This window comes from Phalacrocorax aristotelis, chromosome 2 (assembly GCF_949628215.1).
Source record: "Phalacrocorax aristotelis chromosome 2, bGulAri2.1, whole genome shotgun sequence".
NCBI lineage: Eukaryota > Metazoa > Chordata > Aves > Suliformes > Phalacrocoracidae > Phalacrocorax > Phalacrocorax aristotelis.
The window spans coordinates 59,588,493-59,607,816 of NC_134277.1; the positions used below are offsets into that span (position 1 = coordinate 59,588,493).

The 19,324-nt window shown below is 38.7% G+C and overlaps 1 protein-coding gene across 1 annotated transcript in view; it reads left to right on the forward strand.

Moving 5' to 3' along the window:
* Positions 1-15,802: 15,802 nt before the first annotated feature.
* Positions 15,803-19,324, forward strand: part of CNTNAP2 (contactin associated protein 2) — a 1,177,124-nt gene continuing 1,173,602 nt past the window's right edge. The window contains exon 1 of the mRNA XM_075083760.1: positions 15,803-16,774. Coding sequence (XP_074939861.1) covers positions 16,678-16,774 — 97 coding nt within the window. The 5' untranslated portion in view covers positions 15,803-16,677. The remainder of the gene's footprint in view (positions 16,775-19,324) is intronic.

Here is a 19,324-nt window from a genome sequence, read left to right on the forward strand (position 1 = left end):
GAGTAGTGCTACTCGTAACACTATATGACTCACATGCCACCTGGTGGACAGTCCTTGCAATGTTAGTGTTTCCTTTTACTGTTCCTGGTAATTCATTCATATGCTAGCTATGTTCTGGGAGAAATTTCTCTGATCTTCCTTTTTTTGGATTATATGCATGAGTTCTTTGGTGCTTTAATAGCCTTAGAGGAAAGGATGCTACAATGGGGTAGAGAGCATGTCGAACATTTTGATTCTATGGTGCCGCAATGTTATGTACCTTCTTTGATGTAGCAATGAACTTCCTACATAAATGAAATGGCTCTCTGTGCATTCTTACTATGTGCCAATGCTTATCCTGACAGAACAACTCTCACTGCTATTGTGTGTTAAAGTAGTGACAAGGAATTGGAGAATTACATTTGAAGATCTATAAGTTTCATTGGCAGCATATTTTTATTGCTTTTCTTTCTCAGCAAACTTGTTAATAACACAAGCTAGCTTATAATTTTCCCTGCTGAAATAATTGATTAATTTTGAATTATTTTTTTGTAAGAGGAAAATGAACCATCTCTAATGGAGAGTCACATTCTTTACTTGTTGAGATCAGATGCCAATTCTCTCATTCACAGTCAGGACCATCTTCATGGACTAGCTGAAGTCAGCAGTGCTGCTTGAAGGTACTATACCTGGCTCATAGGACTGGGTGACAAAATCTGTTACTGCCTGGATACTTCTAACATAAAAAGAAGAAAATACTTTCCAGCGGTCTTGCAGCCAGATTACTCTGGACTACGAAGTGGTAGATACTTCAGATTTGTTCATTGCTGTTGTTCCATTGATACTATACCCAGTGTTGAGAGTGCCTTTCTGTACAAGTTTTCTGTCTCAGTAAGTTTACTTTTGAAATAAGAAAAAAGAAAAAACAGCTAGGATATATTGTATGTGACAATGGTTGGGATGCAAAAAAAGGAGAGAAGTGGACAAGAGGAAAAGTCACAACATTCATTTCAAAATGTGGACATAGGGAAGTTTTAAAGGGGATACCTAAAATTTTATTAATTCATTTTAATAGAGTTTAACAACATATCTGTCCACTGGAAAGCAAGCAGGCAAAAGGTATGCATGTGTTTTATAAATTATACACAGTAAAAACAGCAGTAACATTTGAGTCTTCTTTTGATTATACAATTTGAGAGGAACTTCACTGAGAACAGTTGAATTGCACTAGGAATCAGGAGGATCAACGTCTCACAAGAATTTACCAACGTGTGGTTCTAGAACTATTTTATTCACAGTTTTTCTTATTTATGTCAAGAAACACTTGTGTAAATAAGAATGGCCAGAACAGAGGTAGGTGTGTCGAGGGAGCTGTGATTTTTAAAGTTTTGGTGATCTGCTATGCTAAATTTTGCTTTTGTCACATAAAACAACGCTTCTAACATTTTTCATGCAAACACATTTCAAGATAATGGACAAAGTTAATTTTATTATTGTAATGTACCTATGACCAGAGTAGGAAGTTATTTCATTTTCTCAGTCATTTTGGGGACACAGAATTGTGGGACATCATTTTGAGCAGGCTTGGGATGGTTCTCCGGAGTGTGCTGTGCTCCAGCCATTCCTAAACTAATATGGATATCTAGTTCCTCACCAAAGGCTGCTTGGTCCTAGTAGGGTACCTAGGTCTATGGCTAGATGTATTGTACATTTTGTTCCCCATAGTCTATAGTGATGAGAAATGGGCAAGCTGGTGCATCTAACACGCATAGAAAATATTACAGTATGTGGGTAGCATACCCTTCTTTAATATTACCATTTTTCTAGTGAGGGGAGACCATGCTTTTTTAAATCAAGACTGAAAACACAACAAAGGTGTGTGATTTTTTCTATCACTGTCATGAAAGGAGCCAAACGCCGTTGACAGAGTTGTGATATAGAGTGAATTGAATAACCAAGGCAGGTTAGCCTGTCCCTTTCCTACCTGTGGTTGCACAGAACATCTACAATTAATATGGGTATATTAATGTATTAATAAAACATGTAATATAGTGGAAAGAGAGAAGAGGAGGCATATAGGCAGATTCTGTGCTCCAAATGTACCAAGTTCTGCAATCATTGGCAACAAAAAAAATAATAATTTTGCAAGTGAAATAGAAGTTGTTATTTAGTGCATACATCATTTACAGATATTTTCCCCAGTGACATTTGTAGAATGGGGCTGCAGTCCCTCATCCATCACACCTCTGTGACAGAACTGGATGAAAGTGTTTTTGCCAAGAATATGTCATTAAAAATTTGTTTCTGGTTTTCATGGAAAGCATAGGTACTCAGAGTAACTCAAGAAGCTTTTGCTTGGAAGGTTCATGCTCTTGCACGGTTAGATAAGCTGCAGGAAAAAAATAAGTACTGAACAGAATACAAAGGTCTAACATAGAGTTTCCATAAACTTTTACATTCATATCCATTTTTCCAGGTATAAATTGAATTTCTGTTGTCCAAAGGCCTTCGCTGACATTTATATAAGGTGAATGTCACCAGTGACCAGCTGAGTCAGAGGAGTCATTTCTCCCTTGCTCCAAACATTATGTGTTACCTACATGAACTAATAAATCCCTCAGGAGCAGCAAAGCTAAATCCTATGTGAACAGGTTTTTACTCTGACACCTGAAAAATACAAACTTTCGGCTTCCAAATAAATTAAATTCTGATCCTACTGTTTTCATTATGCCTTAACTGATACAAGGCTTTCTTTGAAATGAATAATAGTCATAGAAATGTAGATTGGATACTCTGACAAAGTGGTCTGAAATGTTTAAGAAAGCACATTTAAGAAACGTGCTGAACTGAAGCTGGCATAGTTCTCATGTGAAATATGCAGCTGAAGCATCATCCTCTAAGCATGATATTTTACACAACAGCAAATGATCTAGAAACTGGCAGATTCTGCTGAAGATGATTAAGACATATGACTAGTTAAACCAGCTTGTCTTAATTTCCAGAAAGGTGAGTCTTCTGTACAAGTGTAGTTCCACCTCTCTACAAGTGTACATGCGGTTGTGTTTCTTGAATTGCAACCCATACGTACTGTTTGACATTTTTAGGGTTAAAAAAAACAGCAAAAAACCCCAACACCCATTTTTACCCTGATGTGTTTGAAAGGAGGCCTGTGGCTGCATTATTATAAGCAGGTTGATTTAAGCCCATTTCTCCCCCCCCCCCATATTTCAATTATGCATTTTAACGTTCAACAATTTGTCTTGTTTTTAATCTGACAGGGACTTAAGAATAATTTCAAGATAATGGGCAATATTGACACAGCACATGAGCAAATGTCTATAAGCCAACCATAAATATGTTTTGGCTGGAAATTAGAAGAAGGTTCTTGACAATTAAAATGTTCTGATTCAATTTCCCCAAAAGGAAAAAAAATACAGGGAAAAAAAACCCCAAACAGATTTTAAGGTGGAATTCTTGAAATCACAGGGGGTTGAAATTGATAGATCCAAAAATCTCTTCTGGTCTTTGATTCCAATCAAGAAATGCTTCTCTTGTAGTTACGATGGATCTGGAAGTGTGTACATTTTTCTCAGTGCAGGTAAGAGACAGATCCATGGAGCACGTTTCTTACTCAGTAACCAAGTTTCATGTTAAGATAAAACTAACCAAGGAAGAAATGTGTGTATTTTCCAGATAAACTGGAAACCAGAGTTAGACAATCAGTTCTCATGTTTTCCCCAGTACTATAATAAAATATGTCAGTTAGATATAAGCAAGACAATATAAACTCTGCAGGATCATAGACTCAGTCCATCTCACCATGAAGCAAGGGATTTGTCCATTGACAATAAAAGAAAGGCAGTGTGTAGGCTATGAAAGGCAAACTGATCCAAATACTGTATCTGTACAGCAAGCACTGACTCAGCATGAGTAAGGAGTTATGATTTTGGTATAACAGAAAATGTGAATTAAATACCTTTCCCAGCTCTCAAACTAATTTGGAAATACCATGAGCAGTACTTACATGCATATGTAAGATGTTAATTATTATTCTCTTCCACAGGCTGGAGAGGAAGGAGTGATTGAGTGTGTGTATCCTGTCACCAGAAGGTGAAGGAAGGGATTACTGTGCATCCATGGAGGGGAAAAAAGGTAAATTGTTCTGATCTATAAATGTCAGTACAGCAGGGATGGGTTGACTTTAGGGTCTTCTTAGGAAATCAAAAGGCTGTATTTCTTGTTCACCAATCACTCAGAGACAAAGATTCAGTATCTCCAGTTCTTTTATGTTTTACTTTGAGAGTTGATGATAAAATAAAAGGAAATGTTGGAAGACCCCTTGAGGAGAGAGAGATGAGTAGCCTGGCACATGTATTGGTATACCACAACATTTGGGTTTCTGAAAGAAGAGACAACGACAAACAAATTTTTCTTTAGTTTCAATTTTGGAAGCAAAATAGACATTACAATAAACTTTTCTCACAAACTTACAGCAGAGCACACAGAATCCCCTTGAAAAGATGTTTTTCTTTAAAAAATAAATACTTTTTTTGTTTGCCTTTTTTTATTTAGATAATTTGCAAGGTGTTACTACGATGAAAAATCCACTAGTAGGGATGGGACCTAGCCATATCAGCATGACTATAGGAATGCTTTTGTCCACCCAGTGTTTGCATTAATTTAAAGGGAATCACTGTACTTTGATTGTTCTTAAATTGCTATCATTGAGATTAGAGTCAATAGGAAATTGCACACATTCTATGATAAAAAAGAGAAATAGCTGAACAGAAAAACATAGAAAAAAACCAGCACAACTGCCTCTCTCCTTTAGTTTCTATTATGAGCTGAATAACTGTAGAGTGCCTACTATTCTTACTGCTAAATGCAGTATTTTTTTTGTCTGATGATCGTATTCTTTCTTCCTATCTGTTATTTATTTTGTGAAGTTTTCTTTATTTTGTAGTGGGTTTTTTTTTTCCTTTTTAGAATTATTATTATTGTTGTAATTTCTGACTAACTACAGAAAGTTAGTCTTAGTGTTAACTAGCAAATTCTCAATTCTCCATTCTCAAATGTGGTCATCCTTATGTCTTCAATATGAGTGAGCCAGCACAGTGTACGTGAGTAGAGACAGGGGTGAAGCAGACTCTGTGGAGGGACAGCAGGATCTCTGTTCTAAGGCAGGCTTCATCTTGCCCATGTTTCGCTGTCTACAGCTGTGCCAGGTACTCAAGGATCTTCCTTGTAGTTAAAGGAGAGGAAATAGTCACTTTAGTGGTGCTTGACTCATCTGATCATGTGTAAATTTCTAGTTTAGTGTAACATGAATCTTATCCTAGATGACACCGACAATCCTGGCTAGGTCTCTGTCAACTGTAAAGAGAGTCTAAAGTGACAAGTTCAAAGTTAGATGTCTATATTCAGATGAATCCTTCCTTGATTTTGAGGGAGTAAGATGCTATCTTTTTTTTCTCCTTCCTACCATTTACTTGTTGGAATCCCATAGACTGCTGGCTGAGCAGCAGAGCGAACATTACAGCAATCAAGGTTTGAAATAAAACCAAGGTCAACAGAGCTGAACAGAAGACTAATGAACAAAAGATGCACTTTTTCTGGGATGAACAGATTTTTCAATCTGAGTTGTCAGAATATCCCCATGAGTGCGTCTATAAATGCTGTAAGTGCTTCTGAAAGCACCTACATCATCAGATCTGCCAGTTTTGCAGATAGCTGGTTTGCAAGAAGTGTGACTGAGGCATGTCCTGGAGCTGATGGTCTCCTCTGTGCCTGTGCATGCCCAGTGAATTAATATTTTTCCAGAGAACCTCTAAGCAGGCAGTCCACAAGCTGATGGAGAAGCAACCATGTGGATGGAGAGCACCTAGAAAACAGGTTATGCTGTATTTACAGCTTTTCAAAATGGTATTGACATATCCTACAACTCTTACATAGAGTGGTCTTCGCTAGAGGTAGAAGTGGCAAGCAACTATATCATTAGCTGTTGTAAGATGGGTGAGTAGAGAATAGTCTTTCAGTCTTTCATTTGCATCTAAAATTCTCCCACATTTGCAGGCATGCCCGTGGGTAGAACAATGAGACCTTACTTCATCACGAGGTTGGAAACACAGTACGACTCAATGCTTTTATCACAGCAGCACTTATAATTAGATTGCATTCCTTTTGGTTCTTAAAGAGATTGTGTTCTTTTTGGTTCTCAACATTTACCAGAGACATTCAAGGTCTTTTTAAAGTGGAAATAAAATAGCCTGCTCTTCATCTTTCTTTTGCACAGAGTACAGCCATATAGACTTCAACACATTTCAAGGTTTTTGACTGGGATACTGAAGATCTTTCACTGTTCAAAAGTGACAAGTGGTGCTATTAAATGGCTCTCTGCACTCAGATCGGTTCTACAAAATGCAGAAATTTCTACAATACTTTGTAGAAATCTGTATCACTTTTGAATGATGCACAACAAAAATGTGTCTATTCTGTAAATTATGAACATTTCTACTACTGGTTTCATCTATTTCACCTATAGCTCTATAATACTTTCTTTATGGGTAGCAAAAGGCATTAGCTTGTTAGCTAAAGTCATCATGTTCCATTGATTCCTTTTAAAGTACTTTTTTCACTTAGGTTCTTCTGCCTTTTCCTTTTAGAGTGTGTTTCTGATTATTAAGTCTTTCATACTCTCTCATACTCTTTGCCATCTCCATCAAAATACTAATGGAGCACTTTCAGTTCACTTGCCCTATAGGGCAAAAGGCATAGCTTTTGCTGATTTGTCCATCTGGATTTAAAAATTTGATTTTGGTCTCAGAGCCAGTGGATCTTGTTTACAGCAGTTGGAATATGGGTAATTTTTGACACTATACATAGATTTCTGTGCTTGTTCTATACATGGATTTAATATTTGCTTACCTCATCGGGAAGCTTAATTCAATATTTGTATGATGCTTTGAAATCCTTAGATGCTGTGGAGAATGAGTTGTTATTCACTCACTACATGCCACATTGCAGTGAGTAACAAATAGTAGTCTAAGCACCTTTTATTACCAATGCATTTATAGCTAAAAACTCATGCACTATTGTAGTAGTCTACCTAATGTGACTTCTTTGTAATTTTTAATTAAAAATGAGATAAGATCAGGAAGTATAAGTCTTTTATCAAATACATGCATTTTTTTTGTGTCTAATACATTCTAAAAAGCTGAAAAGGGCCTGAAAGCTAAGTGATTTTTATGTGCCCATACCTCACAGAAAGTATCTCCAAGTCACCCTGTGTTTCATAAATACTGTGAAAAGGATTTGTTCTTGGGAGGAAAGGGACTTTATCTTGGAAGGTAAATCTAGGTGATTGATATGTCTTGGGTGGCCTCTTCCAGTCTTGTTTTCTTATGGATGAAGATTATCCACAATGATTTTTAATAATAAGCTTGTCATTCTATAACAGATATTTGTATTTTACTTCATATGTACATTATTTATTACATAGTTACATAACATTATGTATTTGTTTGTGTGAGTGGGTGATACATGCACATATATATAGCTCTCCAAGAGATACTAGAACTGTATGGTGGGCTGGTAGTGAATCCCCTGGCATGTAAATAAGGCAGTTTACCCACAGGATCCTTCACAGTTCTGTGGTCTCTCGTTTCAGATCACTTTTGGGTTTTTTTTAAAGCCCTCCTTCCTCAGTTAGGGAGATTCTGTTCGCCAAACTAGAGATAGTTTCTATTGGTTTCTATTCTCCAAATATGCACAAGAAGTTTTTCATGTGACACCAGTCTAGATGGCAAACTCAGAGTGCATTGTGGTGGTTGTTGCAAGAGTCATCACACAGAGGGTTACTACCGTCTCTCTCGGTTTCACATGTGTACCGACAGTCTAGCTAGACCTCTGCTACTGTTGTGTAGCAGACGTGATAGTTCATTGTGTTGAACTACTGATTGCAGAAAAGACTTTAAAATCACGTTTTTGATTAGATGTTTCCTAACTGCAGCCAATAAACCCATGCTGTTTGCAATGTACAGATTAAAATCTAGAGATGTTGAAACCAGAACACGGATCCTTATAAATTAAGCTGAAGTGGTCTTTATGAAAGGCCTCTGCACTACCAAATCTAATGAGAGGCTGCATGTCATTAAGGGTGGTTGCAGATGCAACATTCATACATCAGAGAGCTCTTCACATCATGCACCTCCTATCAAGGCTTCCCGTTTGCTTTTGGTTTGTCAGTGCAGAAGGAAAAACAGCAAAAAAGATCATGGTGCAGCCCTGCAATTTATACTTCGATTTCATTCCCTTGTTACCACTACTCAATTTTTTCCTGATTCTATGGAAAGAAGTAATTTCGTTCTCAGTTTCATCCTTCCTTTCAAAATAGCTACCTAGATATGAAGAGCAATCATTTGTGCTCACAATATTTATGTGTGCACTTATGATGTACATGCATGTATGATTTTATTATATGCTACTACAGCCTGCTGACCGCTTTCCCTGAAAGAACAGCAGACTAACTGCAGTAGGACTACTCAGAACAAGGAATAAATAAGCCACTTCTTTTTCAGGCTATAACCACTACAGCACAGAATTTATATCAATATGACAGTAAAATAGATAGTGGTTTTCAGACCACCATACCAGTTAGCACCCAGTCTCCTTAGTTCACGAAAAACCTATACTGTTTATTTTTCCTTTTAAAGTAGTAGGAGGGTTAGTGGCTTTAACGAAAACCTCCAACTGGTGAACGGGAATATTCTTCAAGCTGCTGATACAGTAGCTCCATTGTGAGCTGTGGGCTGATCTGATCTGGTCAGGCTTAGCTGGAGCCCCTGCACAGCTCAGAAATTCCACTGCAGCCCATGCATAGCTATGGCAAGTGACTTCGTAAAGTTAGCATAAAGCTCAATGCTTTCAGTTTTAAAGTTGCCAGGTTGTGCCAGGCTGTCTTTGTTAGAAACTGGAAGCCTAGCAGAAAGGGGGGGGGTGGGGGGGGGGGGGAGGAGTGAGAAACACAGGAGATGCATAGGAAATTATTTGACAGGCAGGTGTGGAAACAGGCAAAACATTACATATTTATCTTTTAAGTGTAATTATATTCAGGTAGTACACAGAAGCTTCAGTCATGATTGACCCTGCTCTGTACTAGGTGCACTGTCGACGCTTAACAAAAGGCAGTCCTGGAGTCATAATGGAGAATTATTGGAGCTTCACATTTAACTGTAACACCAAGTGCCTTACCACGATCAATTGTATGAAAGAATTTATAACATGGTTCAAGAGGGCTCTGGATACCTCTAATATTATAAGATAAAGTAAATGGTAGTATTTTAAAGTACTTTTATTGTCATGTATCCATAATCTATCTGTAGTAGGAGATGAAGATAACTATGGTTTATTAGTGTGGTAATTGAGACTGAATGATGCAGACAATATAACAGGGAGGCAAATATATATTTACTCAGAATGCTTAAATGCTTCAGTAACTTTAGTGCATTACTCTGCTAACCTCTTCCAATCTGCTAAATATGTATTGAGTAGATAATGAGGCTATATCCTTGGTAGCACAAATTATTTAACGTAAAGCAGTTGTTTAAAGCTACTAGTTGTGAATTATACCAAAACCTTTACCAGAGAAGTTCCCAAGATGAGGGCTGTACATCACTGTCAGTTTAAAGAAAGAAATCTTGTCAGATTATGCTGGCTCTTTCCTGTGTTACCAGCTGCTAATTTGCATTAAAATATTGCTTAAAATACATCAGTTCTTCCCTAATATTACTTTGCTGTGGAAGTATTTACTGTATTCACCAAAGTGTTGCTATGTACTTGTCTTGCAAAAGCCTTCAAGTCACATGGTCTCCTCATCCAGGCATAAATGATAGTATAAGAAGAGCTGACAGTCTCTTCTCTCATATTTGCCTTGCAGGCTATGCATTAGTGAAAGAATGCTTTTTTCCCCCTACAAATAGCAGAAGGAAATGTTCCAGATTTATTTCGGTTTCTCCTTTAAAGGTGACTAGACATATTTCCAATATAATTGCAATAGCTTTTGATAATATTACTATAATTCACTTCGTGTGAATTTTTTTCAGCATAGACCTTCTCCTGTGCATCCATGTGGAATGGTCTAAACTAAATTAAGAAAAGACTATTTCAGCACAGTATTTTAAATTTAAATGTCCATTGAAATGTATTTTTAAAATACATTCTCAGTAAAATCTGTTATATAGGTTGATACTTAAATACAATGCAAGTTTAATGTAGATGCTGGGAAAATAATTAATGTCCTCTGTTATTTTATACATGTGAGATGCACAGTGTCTGTCTCTTCATACAGATGGGACTCTCTCAGATGTCATAGGAATAAATATAAGGGATAAAATCCTATTTCCATTTGATTCAATAGCAAAACTCTCTGGTTTCAGTAGTTCTAAGATTCCATCTTACTCATCCAAAGCACGCAAGACAAGACTAGAATCTAGGAAACAGCGTTTAATTCATTTGCCATTCAGCAAATACCTAAATAATATATAAAAATATAAAATCGATATAAAAATATTGTTACTGATAATAGCAATATATAACATTACTAACAGAGAATGCACCTATGTGATCTAAAAAGATTATAAACTGAGAGAAGAAAAACTTTTAAGGTTACTGAGTCAAAAACTGTGGTCTTTATTCCAGGGTCCTTTATTTGTCAAAAGGTCAATCTTTCAAGGACTTAACCAACATTTTAAAAAATGTCTAGATGTTTTTTAGTGCAGCCTTCTCAGGTGATGAATTTGGCGAAACCCTCAAATGACCACTGTATTCAGATGGCTATTACTGACCTCTACTTCTTGTGCAAAGAAAATCTTACCCTGCATGTTTGATGAACATAGCATACAAGATTCAGCTGAGCTTCCAGTTGTGCTGGTTGCATTAGTAGCAGCCACAGGTTGCTCCATATAGCTCCCTAAAACAGTCAGTTTCTCAAAATAGGTATGGTCATGAATATAACATTTCCAGCTTGGAAGAAAAGAATAATAAAGTAGACACCATATTAAAATAATTTGTCTCAGTGATTCTCAAGTGTTGTTTCATTTTTTTTGTTAATAGGCTTTAGGGATAGTAGGAATGCAAAATCATCTTGCAATATAAAAATCATCCAAATAAATTAACAGGTGGTGCTTAAATGAGAGGAGGAGGGAAACACACTTAAGGCGGGGTTCGAAGGCAAACTCAGAAGAAGAAGAAAGATACGAATGTGTGGAAGAATACTGTGTCTTGGAGGAGATAATTATTTTGGACTGTTCAAGTGGATGAGCAGTAATTAAATTATATTTGTAAATAAACAGATTCTTCCATTTCTTCAAGGAACATTAAACTGGAAATGAGCTCAAAATAAGACTGATGATTAGTGTAAAACAGTTGCATTTCTGACAGGTAACCACCATTTCTGTTTGGTTGTTTCAGTCATCATGCAGAGTAAGAATGGAATTCAGTTCTGTTCGCAGAACTATAAAATGCAGATTCAAGTCTAGTATATGTCTGAGACATATGGCATGATTTTTTATTTGTTTTGATTGTCAACATGTTTCATTATGCAGTGTAGATTGATAGGGACCAAGATATCCCAGAAGAAATTCCTAAAGGTAGATGCTCTTTGAGCACATGTTTAGACTAGAGAAGATGTAGGGGCATGAAGCTGAAAACTTCTGAGAATCTTCAATTTCTTTTGATGTCTGCATGAACGAGAGTCTGGGGTCATAATTTTTAATAGTGACATACTGAGCATTTTGAGAGTTTAACATTCCTTTTTTGAAACCACTTTTGTTATGAAGCATGTAAAGAAAGAACTGGAAAAATGTTTTGCTATGATTACCTATACAAACATTTCTAGTTTCTTATTTGTTTGTTTGTTTTAATACAATTGCAACACAAAATGATGGTCAAGCCAAAATGCATTCACTTCAAACTATGATGCTATATTTTTAGCTGCATGAAGCAAGAAGATGATAAAGGCTCTTTTCTGCCAATGCACCATCATCTTCCTTTTTAGCTACATTAGGAAGGTTAGGAAAGGCTTTCTTTCCTTGCATTTCTAGAAAATATTTTCTTCAGGTCTTTACAGCTTCTCACAGTCAGATAATCACAATTTTCATGTGCCCTCTTTCTCCTTCAAAGGAAGACCCATGTTAATAGACAGCCCCAGTAGAAAACCCCATGTTGTTCTTAATAAACCAAAGACTTCCCTCAGTAGTAGAGCTGTCCATTATATGGCATTTGATTCTATGCATGTAATCATAAAGTCTTGTTTGGGCATAATTTGGAATACATTGCATCTATCGTACCTGTGTGAGGTCTTCATATATGTCATCCTAGAGACTCAGATGGAAATTATGCTGTGGATAATTTTTAGAGCTCTGCTATGCAAGGGGTCCTTTGCAACCAAAAATATAAAAGGGAGAAACTAAGTTAAAGTGGTAGTTTGTTAGGAATAAAGAAGCATGGCTTTTACTTTTCACTATGAATTCAGAAGTTTCAGGTTCTTTTTCAGCTTGGCTCATTTTCTTCTGAGGCTGCAGCTGATCACTTTATTGGGTACCATTTGGTCCCACCAGTGTCTGAAATTCTTAATTATCCTTCCTAGATTTCTGACATTGTGTTTTTCTGCTTGACATTCGCATACTGTAAATATAGCCCTGTCAAGGATGAATTCCATTTAGCAGACAATGCTTGACAGCTCTAGTAAATTCAGAATGATCTATTCATTCATCAATATGTGTGTATAATTTCCATGAAGCTCAATAAAATTTGTGTACAGCTGCAATAACTAGAGTCTTTTAACACTTTAGTGTCTTGCTAATTGCCAGGGAGGTTGCACCAGCAGGCTGAGATATCTCCTCAGCTTTCAAGGCTCTGGGAGTGTTGACTTGAAAAATGAGGATTAATTTTCTTATGGGAGTAGCTTTGGTGGTAGATACTCCTTCTGCACATTTTGGCTGGTATGTCTGTCCCAGTCTGCTAGGACACTTTCCTAACCTATGGTGTATAGAGTACAGGTCCCAATTGACCCAAGTTGCGGGCACTTGCTAGTTGCAGGACAGGGGTACTAAAGCTTGCAGTTGCTCTGCTCAGTCTGCAGGAGTGTCTGATTATTTAGAAACGTCCTTACATTTACACTCTGGAAAGGAAAGGTTAAGGGGAAGAGTAGGGAGAGAAGTATCTAATAACTTCCTATTGTGCCCTAACAGAATTTGACCATGTTTTCATTTCAAAGGTTAATATATTCAACTTGGAATTTGTTGAATCATGTAAAGTAATATTTCAAACATCCTCCAGGGAAAAAAAAAAAAAAAGAAGAGTATATATATGATGGTTAGCTTATTTTGTAGGAATAAAACATGCCTGAAGATCTTTGTAATGATTTTTGTGTGACAAAATCAGTCAAAGTTAATGATTTTGCAGGCCTCGGTTGTGGTTATATTAAAAATAATTTCATTACCTTGCACAACTCATTGCTGTTGTTACATAGTTTAAATATTTTATGTAGTTTTTAAGGACTGATCCTATTCTGAGGTGGGGAAAAATGCAATAATCTGTGCCATTTCTTCCTTCTCAAACCACAAGGAAACTTTCTACTATCACCATTATTGAGATATTCATCAATCAACCTGCTGAATCTTCCCATTTTGAATTACTTGTCTTATCCTTTATAACTATTTTTTAAATGCATGCCTAGTTGTGAGCAATTTGAGCATGTTTTTGAAACCCCCAATTAGCATATGCTAAAGAAGCATGAAGTTGGAACAACTCAAATCAAGTCAGATTTTTGTCCAGTGGAGGACTTAATGAAATGGGTGATATGCAAGTATATATGTATAAAATGTAAATGGGTGCTGTGCAAGTATATTGCTTTTGTTGTACTTGTTGGAATGAGCTTAAAAGGCAGAAATCTACTTTGCAAAATGGTCAGCTGAGCTTTTAAATACTTACTCAGAGAAGCTGTTTATTACTTACTTAGGTGAATAATAAAGGCCAATGAATACCGAAAGGGTTGCAAGATCTCAGAATGGAAGTGGTAGGATTTTTTTGCATGTCATAGTCAGAAGTTTTTCTTTTTTCTGGGAATATATGCAGTCAGTTTCGGATAGTATATCAGCACTATCACTTCTGCTGTATTTAAAGAACAGAAAACGTAGGTTTACAAATTTGAAAAATTGTAGGGTATAGACCAGGAGGAGAAGAGGTGATGTTAACAAGAACGAAATTATGGAAGGAGGCAATTTTGAACTAGTTTAATGGCACTAATTAATATTTGGTTCTCAGTTAATTCCCCAGAGACTTTCATATCCTGATGATTACTAAACAGCAAAAAGTGTCTGTGGGTATAAGGAATGGGAAGAGCGTGGCAGAGGGCTCAGGATGGTGCAGAGAATGGGTAACAAAGTCTCTGTTGGAATATTTATTCTTTCAAAAATAGAGATAAGTACAATAACATTTAGCATTCATAGTGCACTTTTTCATTCCACATTTGCTACAGATATATTGGCATTACTACTATGAAAGCATTTAAAATATGAATGTATCAATACTCAATATGACTAAGACAAGGGAGGGAAAGGTTTGAGGAGGAAAAATTTTGGCAGTTGGACAAGATTAGAGAAACACTTTTTCCCAGGACTGGTGCTGAAGCTTTGTCCTGCGCTGTGCTCAAACCTCTAGGCCACAGCTCTCCTGGGATATCATGTATTACGTATGGATGAGTTTTCAAAGTGACCTAAAAGGTAGGTACTGTACTCCCTCTGAAAGGCAATAGGATTGAGAATCCTAATATCCCAAGGCCTTTCTGAAAATCTCATCTTACATACAGCCTTAACCACTTCATCACACTCACTAAATAACAGCAGATACTTGTTAACAGCATGTATATTAGTCACTGAAAATAATTTATCCCTGCTTTGGGGCTCCTCTAAAGAAATTACACCTCTCCATTTCTCAGCCTTCTCTATAGAACACCTGAGAAATAATTGTTTTCATTTTTCTTTGCCTCATTGATTGTAGAATAAATAATCCATGACTAACTCCCCACCCTCATTATTCTACCCTATCCGGTGAGCAATAACTTTTGGTTCAGTCTGTTTAAGGGCAATGGCAGGAGGGATGGAGAGGGATGGAAAAGAGCAGTTAGACTCTTGAAATCCCTAAACCATAAGGCTAGGATATGGCCAGGTTGTCTCAGTCATCTCTTGTAGGTGAAAACCGTAATGATACTTTAATGCAGCTTGTTTCCTGGCTTGCTCTTCCAGTGATAATTAATTACTGAATTAAAACATCTGCATTAGCGGCTCCTGCAGCCCAGCTCTCTGCAGGCGGGATGGTGCTCGCCGCCCCCAGAACTAGGACCGCTCGTAGGACTTGCCCGCTGGCCGCCTGGCTCGGATCCCGGCAGGCTGGAGCTCGGGGAGCCGCCACCACCGCGGCGTGCAGGGGAGCGACGGGGAGGGAGGAGGCAGGAGCCGGCGGCGGGGGCCGGGCCCCGGGGGCGGGCAGGGGCGCCGGGCGGTGCCCCGCGCCGAGCCTCCGCGCCCCGCCTCAGCACCGCGGACAGCGGCATCGCCGCGGCCTCCCCGCGGCTCGGCCCCGGCCCGGCCTCCGCCGGCGCCCCGCCCCGGCCAAGCCGCCGGCCCAGGCCCCCGCCGGCCCCCCGCCCCGGCCCAGCCACCGGCCCCAGCCCCCGCCGGCTCCCCGCCCCGGCCCCGGCCCCCACCCCGGCCCAGGCCGCCGTCCCCCGGCTCCGGCTCTGAACCAGGCAAGGGAGGACGAGTGGGGTCCTGGAGGCCGGAGGGTCGCAAAGGAAGAGGGAGGAGCTGGAGGAATCGGAGAGAAGGGGAGGGGAGCGCTGGGGAGAGGATTTTCCCTTCTGCTTCTTTCTTTTTTTTTTTTTTTTTTGGAGGGGGGGCGAGGTTGCTGCTGCTGCTGCTGGCAGCGTTTCCTCCTGCTGGAAGATGATGAATATATGAGGAGAGAGGCTCAGAGCCTGCTCCTCTGCTGCGGGAGTGTCTCTCCCTCCCTCTCTCTCCCTCTCCCCTCTCCCTGCTCCTCTGTGAGTGTGTGTTTGGCTCCCCGGCTGTGTGTGCGTGTACACTGTGTATATATATCTGAGCTGGGAGGTTATTGCAAGCTTCTCTCAGCAGCGCTGCTCTGTGCAGGAAGAAGGGCTCAGCTGCAGTGGTAGCATCAACAGCAGCATTAGCAGCACCAACAGCTTTTTCTGCTTTTCTCCCTTCCCTTCATCTCCATCTCCCTTTCCCTCCCTCCCACCCCCATCCCCTGCCCTCCGTCCTTTTTTGGGATTGCTTTTTTAATTTTTCTTTTTCTCCCCTACAATCCTTGTTATTTAATACTTCGTAGCTTTTTTTTTTCCCTTCCCCTGAGAAGGAGGCACACACACACACGCAGGCACACACACAAACACATTAAAATAAGGGAAAGAAAAGTACCAGGACTTATCCTGCTGCTTCAAACCCAGAGAGAGCAGCCAAAGAGAGGGGTTGGCTTCTACCCCAAGGTAAAGCCCTGCCCCCTTTACCTCCTTGCCACCTCCTCCGAGAAAGAGAAGGAGAGAGAGAGAAGGGGCCAAAGTGGAGAAAAGCAAGTCTTCTGCGGCTGGCATTTGGAGTACAGGGAGCCAGGAAGTGAAGGATGGTTGTGGTTACCCGAGCTGGCTGCAGGGCAGCTCTCTTCCTCTGGATTTTCAGCAGCATTAGCTGCAGAGCCAGGACTGCTCTGCCTGCATCTCGTAAGTACCCTTTTCTAAGAAGCATGCACAATTTCAGCTCTGCAATAAGCCAGAGGGGAATTCCCACAACTCTGGGAGGTTGATTTTTTTTTTTTTTCTCTGCTGGTGAATCTTGTGTTTGATTTTCTGTGTATTTGTATGTGGATTTGTGCACTGATACTGTTCGCAGTGCTCCCCATCAGGTCTTCCTTAGTGTAGATGATTTCAGTGGTAGCTTGTGTGGAAAGTTGGAATACCTGCTGTACGATACAGTCTACCATGGAGTTAGAGGGGGAAAGGAATCAGATAGAAGCTGTTGAAAGTTTGGGGGTGTTTTTTGTTTGGTTGGTTGGTTTGTTCTGTTCTGGTTTTTTCCCACCTTCCTCAGAAGGTATGCAATTTGCATTTGGAAGTACTTCACTTCCACAGTTGTGTGAGGGAGAAGAGGAGATGTGAGCAGTTTCCATAACTAATGTTTTATCAAGGAGCAGCAAGAGGAGATTTTGTCTCATTTGAAGAGGAAAGAATGATGGTGAGTTGATGAGAGGGAACTGAGCCAGGACAGCTTTTCTTGAGAGTGAAGTTTTGCTTCCCATAATAAAACAAGCAAAGGTATTTTAGAGGAGAACAGCAATTGCCCTGATAGGGAGGCAGAAATAGCAGAGAAATGATGAAGCATCTGCTGAAATGCTGAACTTCAGACCGGAGGAGTGCAGAGCACCTATACAGGACCCAATTCTGCTGTCAGTGTAAAAAATGACAGCATATTCATTGATTCCGATGGGTGTTAGATCAGATCTTTAACATTGCACTGAGCTGTAGTTTCCAGCAAAATATTTGCAGGTAGATGTCAGTGTTAAGTATTTAGTGTTTCTCTTCAGACCATGTAAAGCATTTGCCATTTGCAAAATATTTTTGAAATGCATACTGAAATGAAGCAGTGCATTTTTATAGAATTGTCAAAAATAGACCCTACTGTTGACTTCCTTTGCTGCTCATGGAGGAAAGAAATGTCCTGGCATGTTACAGAGAGATGTGTTGGGATTGTGTGTGTGTGAATGGGGGCTGATTCTACGGACCAAGTGGGGAATTGTCTTAGAATGTAATGTATATACAGCATAGAGATCTATGTGGATCATTCTATTTAAATTTATTTTTTCCTTGGGGGCAGGAATGAAGAAGGCAATGATTAGGGAACTGGAGCACTGCTATACTTTCTGAGCGGGTTTCTATCCATTATCATCTGATACCTATTGAAAAATAAACCAATGTTGTTGTTCCAGGATTTGCTTACACTTAGACATTTATTTGTGTGTCAACAGAAAATATACAGCTGTGTCTGCATTGTGTCTAGGTCTCACAGGCTATAGGATGTTCAGTTATTTTTCTACCTTTGATTTAGGAGAAATATTGATCCTGAGGTTTACTGCTTAGTTTTGACCAGCTATCTAATTTTTCTTCTGAATATTATTTCTTTGTGATCATCTCTCATAACAGGAATATGCAGGGGGAAAAAAGATTTATGAGATTTAGGTTGTCAGAAATCTGTTCTTGAAAAAGAAAGTTCCCTATATTGCTTTTCTATAATACGATTTCTGAGCCTTTTTTTTTTCTTTTTGTCATTCAGTAACTGATGGTTGTAGTTTAACTTGAGAATGACCTTCAGTGGGTTATCTGATTACCCAACAAACAAATCTGTAACTTTTGAAATAAGTTAGTTGAGAAGCTAGGGGTTGTAATAACTTCACTATAATCAGAAATTCCATGTATAAAGGATATATATAATGTTAATTACAATTTACTCACATACATTCCATCTTGGCAATATTTTTTTTCCGTTATTCAAAGATTTCTTTATATTAATTGGCCTTCTAAGAGCTTATGCACTATACCCTTTCTGTAGTGTATAGCATTTCATTTCTGACTCACTTCTGAAAGTGAAATGGAGCTAGATTTGTTTACTGGAAACAGAAATATAGCTAGGAGTACATGTCAGCTTTAAAATTACAAAAGGAGTGGTCACATTGCAGTACATGCTTAAAATTCGTGTAAAGACGTACGGGTGCTTGGGAAGAGGTACCACAGTAGGAACTCAAGTGCTGTGTCACAGTGTTTTGGTGCACCACTTAACTGGTTATTCTGTTGCACACTTGCAACTGATTGTGAATGGCATGGGGTAATTTTGTTCTCCTTTGACAAGAGAAAGCACTTATCTTTTTATCTCTTTATTTTTTTATCTCATCAGTTGATTTTGAACATCATATTGGGAATACTTCTGAAATAATTAAAAATAGTGTGAAATGCAACTTTGTTGTAAAACTGATTTCCCACCACATTTTTATTTTCTCCTCCATTGCTACTTTATGTTTTGACTTTGAAGTAATTACCAAAAGCAAATTTATTCTTTGCAGTATTTTTTAGGAATTATGCAAGATTCATGGTGTACAGTGAATTATGAACCCCTATATATGAGCTTGCTATTCAAGATTTTCTTACAGTCTGCTTGCGCCGACATAGAAGAAGATACGGTTTTCAGAAAGAATAGGATTGGACGTGATTTATGTAATATAC